Below are 11,854 nucleotides of genomic sequence, written 5' to 3'. Positions count from 1 at the left end.
TAATATATTTAATGCATATATTTATGTATATATACGCATAAATATAAGATAATATATTTAGTGCATATATTTAATGTCCCAAAAGCTAAAAATAATTTCTGGTAAATAAATAAATGTTGGTGAAATTTCAGCTCATTCAAAATCAGCAGCAGAGCTGTTTTCAGTGGGACAAGGGACTGAGCAAAAGGTAAAAAATATCAATGATCAATTCCCAGTCCCCGTGCCTATGACCTCAGATGGGTTGTCATGATGGTGGCTTCTTTTGTTGTTATGCGATTTGTTTTTTGGCAAAAATTCCTTATCTGCATCCTCATTTTCTACTCACCTAAATATCTTTGAGTACAAACCAAGATGAGAACTGTAAATTGCATTCTGTCGGTATCTGTAAAAGATAGGCTTTTTTGAAGATAAAACTATATGTAGAAATTCATTCTTTCAATGTACCTGATGCTGAAAAGCAGCATGTCCCAAGGAGGGAGATCAGCTACTGGCCACCCCTACACATTTAGAAATGTATCTCCCAGCTGTGTCTGAGAGGCAACAGTGGCAAATTTGTGGAGACACTTCAATGTTATTACAGATGTTCTTTGATCCAGAAGGAATAAAGATAGTTGGTTCTAAATCTTTATTGAACTGCTAACAAAGTAAAAATAATTTGTATTCAAAATAGTGCAAGATATACAATAATGTACAATAAATTTAAATGAGAAAGTTTTATGCTGTAACAACTGAACCTGTAAAATGGGATATCAAGGCTTTGTGCTGGCAGTGTGACCCACTCAAGACACTTAAACTCTCTCCAGACCATTGGCTTAATTTTTGGAAAAAGGTAATTTTACCGAATGTTTAGTCAGTATTGTAGCCTATTCTGCCTCTGTGTGTTTGCAGCTTATATGTGACCCCAGGAAAAGACACTCAGAGACTCGAGCGAGTAGGGAGCAAAGTGGGCAAAGTGGTAACAGTAGGGCTTGGACAAGCACTACAGGGAGTTTGCCAATAATTGCCCATGAATGTGGGCTCAAGTGCATTAATTCCTCCAAGTGAAAAGGTCAGGAGAAGGCTGTGACCACAGAGTGAATTCCACACAGTAGTCATCCAGTGAAGGTGCCCTTGAGGACACCTTCCTTTGGGTTTGGACATGCTGGTCTCCAGACATCCCATCCAATCCTAATAATTCTGATTCTGTGATTCCCTGCTGATGCCATCCACTTTCCAGTGTCATTCCCAAAGACAGGTTTGTCCAGAAAGATGTTGCCATGTACAATGCGACCTGAAAAAAACATCCTTGCAAAGAACAAACCCTGAGATGCCCTTCTCAGTTTTGTGTGGCCACAGTGGAGAGAATGAAGGACAGAACAATCTTCACTTGGAGACTTTTAAGGGCATTCCTCAGTCTGAGTTCAGGCAACCACAGGTAGTGCTTATGGCAAGCATTTACAAGGATTCCATTGTTAAACCTCTTTGAAAGCCTCTGGGGCTCTAACTCACAATTTCAGGTGAGATAGGTCTCTCCTGAGCTTTCAGTTTGGATGCTCTGTTTAGGGTACTGGTGCTACACTGGCTATTCAGAGCTGTCCCAGGTTGTGTGTTTGGATTGTTTGGGCACTGCTTTGGAAGTACAGATACAGGGAGTGTGTCTCGAGTATTCAGCAGAGAAAGATAATTTGCAAAGTTTCTATAAGAGCTGCTGCCCTTAACCTATTCTACATTGATCTTTGATATATTGTTTTTCAGGATGTGATTGCAAAGGAAGCTGGGAAGGCAGAAGTAGATTGTTCTTTCTAGTTGAGAAACATGGATAGACTCATCCTACACACAACTGATAGGTATTTAAATCTGAGACCATACTCACAGGCATTTGTGCCCTCTGAGCAGAAGCAGCACATGGACAAGAAGAGCTTATTACCTTATTACCGCAGTAACTGATTGATTTCTCTTTTCTTTTTCAGAGGATAGAGGCTGGGGAAACAGCTGATTGTGAGTTTATTTGGAATTAGCAGGATTGTGTTTAGAGGCAGAGGGCCCAGAACATGTTTTGGCAAAGCAAAAGGGAGAGAAAAAGACTTAAATTCTTAGAGTGTGTGGATACATTTCATTAGAAGATGAACATGAGAAGTCTGAGAAACAGACATGGCACTACTTCGTGGAAAAATAAGAGGCAAGTAAGTCTGGCTCTAAAAAATGTAAAAGTCGGGTTCTTTGTTATGTTGGACTTTGTTAAATGCTGTAAACCATGGATGAAGCTGTATCTACGTTTCAAGTCATCAGCTTTTAAAAAGTGAAGGTTGTTGTACAAGTAGGTCAAACATTGCAAGTGGTAATGAAGTAGTTTTATACAGCACTATTTAGAATTCAGTTAGTAGCTTTGCTCTGTTCACACTTAGTGGGCTGTTTTTTAATACTGAGGGGGGTGGATTCCATTGCTCTTATTCATGTTGAGTTGCAGTCACTGGAACTAATTGTTGAATAAGGTATGCTCAGCATGAGGATGGGTGATGGAATCTAGCCCAGATGGAAATATCTTTTAGAGTCCTGCTGTATTAGACAGCAGAAATCTCAACACAGGCAAATCTGGCATGATTCTAAAAGTGCTTTGAGTCATTCCTGTGGCACATGGCAGTATTTTTATAGATGAATACAGAGGTTGTTTTAAAGTGGTTGTGTTCCCCATCCCCACCCCAAAGTTAAACCACATTCACAGAAAAGACTGGGAAAACATCTGCAGTGTAATTTTCTGTCCCATGTTGTAACACCAACAGAAGGTGGGCTTTGCAGAAATTGCTACTTAACTGTAGCTGTATCAGAGTTTACTGAAAATGTTATTATGAAGTGCTTTAGAGTAACACAGTTTTCTGGCATTTATTTTCACTCTGTCGTACTCTTCCATCATGTACAACTTCCTCAGATGCAGAAAAATAGTGGTGCAGTTTTGTATACATATGCAAAATCTCTTGGAGAAGAATACCAGCATGCCTGGGTGGTGAATTGAGGAATACACTGGAGATACAGACATAGAACTGAATTTATTTTCAAGCAAAACAGGAGTATCAGCTGAAGTATTACATGAAAGTGTGAGGCAGTCTTCCAATGAATCAAACCCCATAAAAGATGTATATAATGACAAAAAATTCCTAACTGCAGGCAGCTGATCTAGCCAGTTGCTCTTCTTAGGTGACCTTGGGAGCCAGGGTGTAGAATGAGGCACTCTGGCAGGGAACTAATGAGAGGAATTTGGACACCTCTGCACTTGAACCAAGCTGGCTAACACTGCCCTAATTGAAAAGCGAAACTAATGAGTACCCATTCTCTCTGATGCAATTCTAGTTAAGTGTGCTGTTTTTTCACTAGGCTCTCATGCCCCTACTTGGGACCAAAGAGGGAATATAAGAAGTAGCAGGAGTGCCACAGTAATTCCATTAGTGAGCCAGCTGAGATAGGGCTCTGTATCATAATTAAAGCAATCACCCTACATTAAGTCTGGACAAAGTCCTAGAGCTACTCTCTTCGGTGACCCTTGCAAAATATGCCTTAGAACCTCTAAAGTTCTCATCTAATGACAACTCCTAATTTCTCTCTCATCTGCTTTCTGAGGATGAGAAAAGCCAACTAGGCAATAACTATAGAGAAATCAGCACATTTTCTTATTCCCACTGTTGAGGAAATGTTTGCATCCTTCATCCTGAAGTAGAAATAGCTGATCAGTAAATGCATTAGACTACTTATTTAAATTGCTAGTATGATAGAAATAAGATAAAAATCCCATTGTTTTTGAATAAGTCTTTTTAAAAAGTTCATTATGTTACTATACTTGTTAATAATTTAAAATACCAAATAGTAAAATATTCAGTAATATAAAACTAAATATTGGGATTTTCTGCCATGTAAAAGTTTCCTTGCATTAAAGGTGCAGTGATCTATTTTTTATTTATTTTAATAAAATTCATATGTATCTTAAAATAATTTGCACTAACTGGTGCTCTTAATCATTTAAGAGAAAGAAGAAGCTTATTTTGGCTTCTAGGAAGATTTGCATAGATAAATGTGACAATCTAGCTGGCAACCTTGCTGTCATTTAAAGCAAATAGTGGCATGGGCTAGATTTTGAGCTGTGACTCAGCACAGGATGAGGGGATGGGGTGTAAAGCAGGAGGAGGGACGGAGCATCATGTCTCCTGAGTTTTGGTCCCAGCTCCACCCTCAGGACAGGTCTGCCTGAGGAGCTGCCCTGTAGCTGCAGCAGCCTGAGCATTAAAGGCCCTCCCTGCCCTGCTTCACCTTTGCTCCCATGCCATCATTACACTGTGGCAGCATCGTGGTGCAGTGTATGGTTGCATATATCGGCCCTATGCCATTTCTGTGCTGGGAGCATTCTCTCTGGGGTCGCTTCAGACCTTCTGCAGCTCCTGTGCACTGCTGGAGAGGTGGGCAGGGGCTGCAGTGATCACTGGACTCTGGCTCTATGCTGGTCCTGAACTCTTTCTGCAGCCGGTCCATAAAGTAATCCCCAAGACTATTTCTGCCATCCTGGGAACAGTCAAGCCTGCGAGCATTGGTCAGCAGATCTCCCATCAGCTTGATCTTCTGGATTTTGGGCCCAATAAATTGTTTCTTGATAGTGCTTGCACTATGAGGGTCTGCATTTTCAACACTCAGGGCATAAAGCTCTTCAAAATATCGCAGCATAGTTTTCCATTGTACCATTGCTAGTTCCAGGGCTTTCATCAGACCGACTGCATAATCACAGTTTGGTTTCTGAAAACAAAGACAGAATTGTATTTACTCAAAATAACTGCTCATGTATCTGTATTCATCAATGGATTCCTGCAACTTAACCTCATGATCTAAAAATGTTGTACTAGGATTTTGCAACAACTGCTTCCAGTTTGGAGCATCTATTGTTTTTTCAGGCTGTAAATACAAGTGGCAGAACCCAAGCACTTCTTCAAGGAACAGATTTGCATAGCAGCAACTATGCCTGAAGAGGGTTCTTACACCAGGAAACCCAGTCATAGAATGGTTGGGGCTGGAAGGGACCTTAAAATCATGTTGTCCCAACCCTCTGCCATATTCCACTAGACCAGGCTGCTCAAAGGCCCATCCAACCTGGCCTTGAACACTCCCAGGAATGGGGCATCCTCTACTACTCTGGGCTTTTTTTTCTAGTGTCTCACCACCCTCACAGTGAAGAGGGACTTCCTAATATCTAGCCTAAATATCTGCCCTCTTCCAGTTAAAAATTGTTATCCCTCATCTTAACACTGCATTCCCTGACAAAGAGTCCTTCTCACTCTTTCCTGTAGGCCTTTAAGTACTGGAAGTCCTAAGTTCCTCCTCGATGCAAACTGAGTATTAAGAAAGATTTTTACAATAGCCTTTTAACTTTCTACAGCTTAACTGCTACAATGGACCAAAGAGGAGCATTCTGTATAATTTGGTAGAGGAGAATCAGCCTCTTGGTCTTAAACAAATGAGGTGGGTTTTTTTTTTCCTGAAAACATTTGAGTTATTCCTTTGCACCGGTGCAAGCCCAAGTTAGATCTTAGTTCAAATTCTGTCTCAAGCTGTACTTTAGGAAATCACCTACTGCTCCAAGCTGGATGGTTCTCCTTCCTTACCACTCTTCTTAAGTGTGAGTCTTGTCTAAGCTTCCACTTAGGTTGTGTGTGAAGGAAACAAGTGGGCTGTTTCAGCACAATTTAAGGAGTCATAATCCATTATAGCATAGTAGAAACAGCAGTGTCCAGCTGAGTAAAAGCAAAGGGAAACTGTCCATATTCTTTTGGGCTGGAGAGCAACCCCATAGAGTTAGGACTGCATGTCTGACAGTTTCTAGGCATCACAATCAAGAACAAAACCTTCTACACAAGTATGCCACGTAAATTATATCTGGAAATCTAATAGTGGGTGAATGCAGAGATCTGAAGTACCAACAATATAATTCAGTAAGTTAAAGGGAGCACAGCTGCTTGAAAATTTGTTGACTACTACCCACCTGGATGGTTTTAGAGCAGTAATTGCCTCCTCTTTCCTGCTGATACTTCATCAACGCCTCTGCGGCTTTTCTCTCTTCCAGAGCTTGATGCAGGAAGAACTTCGAAATATTTGGTAGAGCCACATGTGACTGATCAAAATATTCACCCTAAGCACACAAAACAAGAGTGTTAAGATTTGACAGATATGGGACTCACCTTCAGCAGAATGTGGCTTTAACAGAACTTGGGAGACCCTTCCAGAGGAGGGTGATTTGTTCACAAAGCACGATCACTTTGGAGACCTTGATCCGATTTCTACAATAAATGAAGTGAGTAGTTTGAGTATGAAATGAAAAATCTGTGCTTCTACTAGAAGTCCTTCTATCCTTTAGTGCTGGTCAGGCAGCTGTAGTCATGATGTTGCTCTTGCAGGAGCAGTTAAGAGATCTTCAGAATATTTTATTTATGAATTGTTAGCATATGTGTGTTTTGTAATTGTGTTTTGTGGAGGGTTTTTGTTTTGTTTTTTAAACATACTCCCAGAACAGGGAACATAAAATTTATCCCTGCAGGCCTGCATTCCAGTCAAAAGTTAGCTTTCAAAGATATGAGAAGGATGAGGCAAATACCAAAAAGAGAACAAGCACAACTTTACATCTGTTTATCAGTTTTATTATGGACAATGGTATTCCAAAATAATGGATACTGCTACTGAACTCTACACCTTCAATATAAGATATAACTCATGCCTGGGAAGGCATCTCAGGAAGAACATCAATCTGTTGGAGCAAGTCCAGAGGAGGGACACACAGTTATTAGAGGGATGGAGCTCCTCTCATGTGAAAGGCTGAGAGAATTGGGTTTGTTCAGCCTGGAAAAGAGAAGGTTCTGGTCACCTAATTGTATCCTTCCAGTACCTATAAGAAACACAGAGAGGGAGTTTTTACTACAGCATGCAGTGACAAGACAAAGGGGAATGGCTTAAAACTGCAAGAGCAGGTTTGGATTAGGTATTTGGAAAAAAACTCTTTACTGTGAGGATGGTGAGACACCAGAAGAGGTTGCCCAGAGAACTTGGCTTTGAGCAGCCTGGTCTCGGGAAAGGTGTCCCTGTACATGGCAGGGACATTGGAACTTGATGGTCTTTAAGGTCCTTTCGAACACAGGCCATTCTATAATTTCAGAAGTATTACAACCCTAAATCCTCTGCTGGCCTTGTTCTGTTCTGTATGGGAAAGTAACAACTTAAACCACTGCCATATTTAACCATGCTAACAGACCTAACAGCTCTTATATTTAGAATATTCTATCCATGTTATGGCTGTCTCATAAAGAGAAGTATTACAGGCAGGTAGCAAAGGAGAGCCAGCAGGTTACCCTGGCTGGAACACTGGTTTTGCACAGCTCTGATGGTGAGAAGAATGAGAGGCAGCAGCTGGGACTTTGCCAAGAACCAAACTGAGGGAGCTACAGCATCCTGATCTGCTGGTGCCCTGACCATCAGTGTTTTCAGAATCCTTTTCCTCAAGTCACTCATTCCTGTTTCTGTTGACAGCACAGCCAAGATTGTTTTATAAGCAGTTCCTCAGTGAAAGTGTGCAGCACAACTTCAAGTGGAGTTCAAGTTAACACATCTGCTTAACTGTTAAGGTAAATCTTTTATGTCAATCATTCTCTATTTAGGATGTTCACATTTCTAGGTTTGATTTATCCAAAGTCAATTTCTAACTGAGTTTTCTCCATCTCATCCAGCTGCCAATCACTACAACTTTTTTCTTCCACAGGCTTAACAGGTTTTACTGCATACTTAAATTTACATTGAACTTATGCTTCATATCAAACTCAATTGAAAGATCTTGGGGATGTACTGAATATCGTTTGTGTTGCTTCCCCGTGGATGCTTGCCATCAGAAGGTATGGCATTGATAATTTTGAGTTTTAAAAGAATTTTAATATCTCTGTTAAGTTATATGTTTGCCTTATATGTAGCCTTATATGTAGCCAGATGCAATTCTGGCATGAATTTGACATGGTATCAGTGATGCGTTTTATGATTTAATGTCCGAAGTTCATGCCTGTGGAGCAAGAAACCCACAGACTATAGTGAACAACACGCAACTATTCATCAAAGTTTGGGGAAAAACCCACTCAAGCGTTTTACTGCAAAGCTGTTAGCATCCCCTGTTCCTGTCCCTTTTCCCCAGGCAAGAGGCCCTCTGTGAATTACCCAAAACACCCGAGCGCTCGTTTCATGGCCCGCGCCTTACGGACCTTCCTCCTCGTTTCGTGGCCGTGCGCGGCTTTGGCAGGAGCGCTGCGCCAGCGGGCTGGGGAGCCCGGAGAGCCTCCAAACCCCGTGTCAGGACACAGGCACCGCTGTGCCGCCCCCGCCCGACTCCAAACCCTCCTCAGCCGGGCTCCGGCACCCGCTCTCCCCGCTGCCGGCGCTTAGGCAGCCCTCCCGCCGTGCCCCGCCGCGGCCCGCCGCCTTACCAGCGCCTGCAGGCAGTAGTGCAGCTCCAGCTGGGCGCCGGTGACGCCGCAGAGCGCCTCCTCCACGGCGGGCGGGAAGCCGTGGCGGACGCGGCTGGCGGGCAGCGGGCGGTGCGCGGGGCAGGCGGGCAGCGGCACCCGCGGCCGCTTGGAGCGCGGCTCGGCCATGGCCGGCACCGCCATGGGCCCGCCGCGCCGCCGCCGCGCCGCCTGATATAGCCGGGCACCTGGGACACACCTTGCGAGCCCGCCCGCCCCGGGAGCAGGAGGAGGAGGAGGATGTGGGTGTGCGGATGCGGGCGGGCCCTGGGCAGGCGCGGCGGGAGCGCCGACAGCGCTGAGCAGCCCGGGGAACCCGCGGGTGCCAGCAAACAGCGTGAATAGTGAATGATTGGATTTACCTTAACAGTTAAGTAGATGTGTTAACCTGGCCTCTACTTGAAGTCGTGCCGCACGCTTGTGCTGAAGAAGTGGTTAAAAAACATTTAATCTTGGCTATGAGTGACTTGAGGAATGGGATTCTGCAATGAGTGTTTTTAATAAAACATTCCAGTATGTGCTTTCTCTTCAGTGGTTCATGATTACATGTGTACATGTGTCATAGGTTTGGTCCTACGAACATAAGAGAAAAACATAAACTTGTGTGTTTAACATGCTTTCATTTTCTTTCCAAACAGAGCAACACAACTAAAGTGAAAGTATTTCCTATTTAAGCAGGGTAATAGAGGAAAGCAGAGAAGACAATCAGAAGCAGAAGAACTTAGGAAATGCACATACTTCTTGCTTGCCCCTCCTAGGCAGGCTACAAGCCAACAGCTCGATATGCAGCTACGTGTACTCTGGTGCAGAGCATGTGCAAGGGACAGCAGCTGTGCTGTGTTGCACATGCATGCCCAAGGGACAGAAGCTGTGCTGTGTTGCACACTGATGGTCAGGGCACCAGCAGATCAGGATGCTGTAGCTCCCTCAGTTTGGTTCTTGGCAAAGTCCCAGCTGCTGTCTCTCACTCTGTTTGACATCAGAGCTGTGCAGAGACAGTGTAACCTGCTGGCTCTTTGCTTCCTGTCTCTAACACATTGTCTATATGGGACAGCAATATCGTGGATAAAACTCTTCTAATGTAAGGGCTGAGCCCTTTTCCAGGCAGTCACATTCAGTACCTCTGGTTCCAGCAGCCTCATCTGAGATTGTGGCCAGGCTGGGCCGAGGCTGGAGTGACTGGTGAGAACATGCAGGCAGAGGCATGTTCTCACCTCCCTCATAGGGAGGGAGTGAGCTCTGAAAAGTCCCGGTAATTTAGCAATGTGTGTATATGTCTTTGCTACAGGGTAAATTCTTTAGGTTTTTTGATTTAGTGCTGAACTGGTCCTACCTATGGTTCTTAACCTATCTTCAGTATTTTAGTAACCAGTAACCCTCAGCTTGTACAGTAACTTGAAAACACACATTACTGATTTTTTCAACTGTTTTACCACGTGGATGGAGCTCGGCATTTCTTGAGCATTTCTTTACCTTTAATGGATTCAGACCAGTGGAGAGGAAATATGAGTAATCTCAATACCCTTCAAAATCAATAATTTTCTCTTCAGTGACTTTGTTTAGTAAGCTCAATGTTATGTGCTGTTTTGTGGAATATTTTTCTAGAAGACCACTCCCCCACCAACCCCGGATGCTAAGGACAGAATCATTTTCCATTGCCTATTTTAATTGTTATTGGATCTGACTGCCTGGAGCCCAGCATGCATCATCTGACAGTAGTCGTGTAGAGATATGAGAACATTGCTCATGAGAAACTTAAATAATTCTTGTTCAGTGCCTCCATCTCATATGCTAATTCAGCCCTCTTTGTTAGCTGTAATTATCCATTTTTTACTTCTGGTTCTTCATGTTGTAGTTAAATTAGATGTTTCGCTTTAAAAAATTAAACAGGATTTAAGCATTTGGGTAAAAATTCATGTGAGTAATATAACTGTAATGTTTGCAAGGCTGAAATAAGTACCCAAAGTCATTAAATGTCAATATATTGACAAGACACTTGAGTGACATATGACCTTATTTTGAAGTTCTCAGTAGGCATCCTCTTCTTCAAAGTAGCACTAGGGATTTTTGTTGGAAGGACATACCTCTATCAACTACCTTTTAGTTCCTTCCATTCCAGCTGTCCTTGTTTTGGCCTGTAAAGTAGTCGCTAGTGTTTTATAATTCCAGAATAATCCCTTGATTCCCTCAGAGGAGGAGGAAGAGGAGAAAGTGTGGTGCCTCTGTGTGTGTATGCACTGACATCCCAACTTAAATAAATACTTGATGACTTCCTTTCTTTGAATAACTTGAAGTGTGAAATAGCTAGAGCAAGGAAGTTAGCCAGTGTCCCCATGGAAAAGTTTGTAGTTGTATTTAGTTAATTGGGCATTTATTATGATAATTTCTGAGCATATAATCTCATAGAGGTTTGTCTCTGCATTAATGGGCTTTGGAGCCTTGGAAAACAAGTTATCCCATTTCAGTGGACAGCTAAGAGACAAGAGCAGTTCTTAAGGCCATCTGTGATGCATAGAGCTGATCTGAAAACTGACTAGAAAATTCTTTATACTCCATATGTTCATCTTGTACATACACCATTCAGTTTATTTTGCTTTGTGCTTCATGGAACTGAAGGAAATACAGACCATTTGCATGGTTATCAATTGTATTATGGAAAAATTCCATGACAAAGTGATATAGGGATTCTTGCTACATAGCATGAAGTATGCTATTTGTATCTGGACTGGGGAAGGTATCATCTGCTCCAAAAGCTTGTGCCCTCAAGAAATGCAGCATTCCAGGGAGCTGGCACTTTGTTCAGTTTCTTAGTTACAGCTTTTCAGCACAGAATCGCAGAATATTCTGAGCTGGAAGGGACCTACAAGGGTCATCAAAGAGTTGGTTACAGGCACATGCCTTGATAAAAGGTATCTTTTCATTTTTATAATTTGGCATGATTTTGGTACAACATATTTTCAAGTGTGTTGAGAGTGTATTGCAGAGTGGGAAGCCAAAACACCACAGTGTGGGATACAGAACTACAATTAAAATTCCATCAAAGTAAGCTCTCTTACACGCAAACCCATACCTTCTCTACTCCTCCCCACTCCTTTTTCTGCTTATTCTTTGGCAGAGTGCAGTAGAGAGGATTGTTTGTGTCACTGAGCAGCCTTCTCAAAATATTCTTTCTCCTGAGCCTACTTTGCAAACGTTTAGTTGTATCTGGCCATTTTCTACCCTGATTGTCTCATTTAAAGCTAGATTCTTTTGGCTGCACTTTGTGGTCTGGAGTTGGTATTGTTTATTCTTTCACCACAGGTAGTAAGAGTTGTGGCTGTTGCTTCTCTCCAGCTACCATCTGTTTGCTT

At 42.6% G+C, this 11,854-nt stretch overlaps 1 protein-coding gene and 1 long non-coding RNA gene across 3 annotated transcripts in view; one reads left to right on the top strand and one right to left on the bottom strand.

Moving 5' to 3' along the window:
• The first annotated feature begins 109 nt into the window (after positions 1–109).
• The window catches only part of LOC120501183, a 45,657-nt gene continuing 33,912 nt past the window's right edge, over positions 110–11,854 (top strand). Inside the window, exons 1-6 of one of the 2 annotated variants that reach the window (XR_005627234.1) lie at positions 110–187; positions 1,735–1,826; positions 1,950–2,162; positions 6,074–6,301; positions 7,528–7,622; positions 7,757–7,886. This is a non-coding gene — a long non-coding RNA (uncharacterized LOC120501183). Of the gene's footprint in view, positions 830–1,734; positions 1,827–1,949; positions 2,163–6,073; positions 6,302–7,527; positions 7,623–7,756; positions 7,887–11,854 lie in introns of both variants that reach the window. The other variant, XR_005627233.1, reaches the window with a different exon arrangement.
• LOC120501181 (ferritin light chain-like) lies at positions 2,176–10,102 on the bottom strand. Its single transcript, XM_039707056.1, has 3 exons — positions 8,466–10,102; positions 5,993–6,139; positions 2,176–4,752 (listed from the first exon to the last, which is right to left on the bottom strand). The coding sequence occupies exons 1-3, from the start codon at positions 8,646–8,648 to the stop codon at positions 4,249–4,251; spliced, it is 834 nt and encodes a 277-aa protein (XP_039562990.1). The 5' UTR covers positions 8,649–10,102; the 3' UTR covers positions 2,176–4,248.

The sequence above is a fragment of the Passer montanus genome, unplaced genomic scaffold (genome assembly GCF_014805655.1).
Source record: "Passer montanus isolate IOZ18808 unplaced genomic scaffold, ASM1480565v1 scaffold2, whole genome shotgun sequence".
Classification (NCBI taxonomy): Eukaryota; Metazoa; Chordata; class Aves; order Passeriformes; family Passeridae; genus Passer; species Passer montanus.
This window is presented reverse-complemented; position numbering and strand designations above follow the sequence as displayed.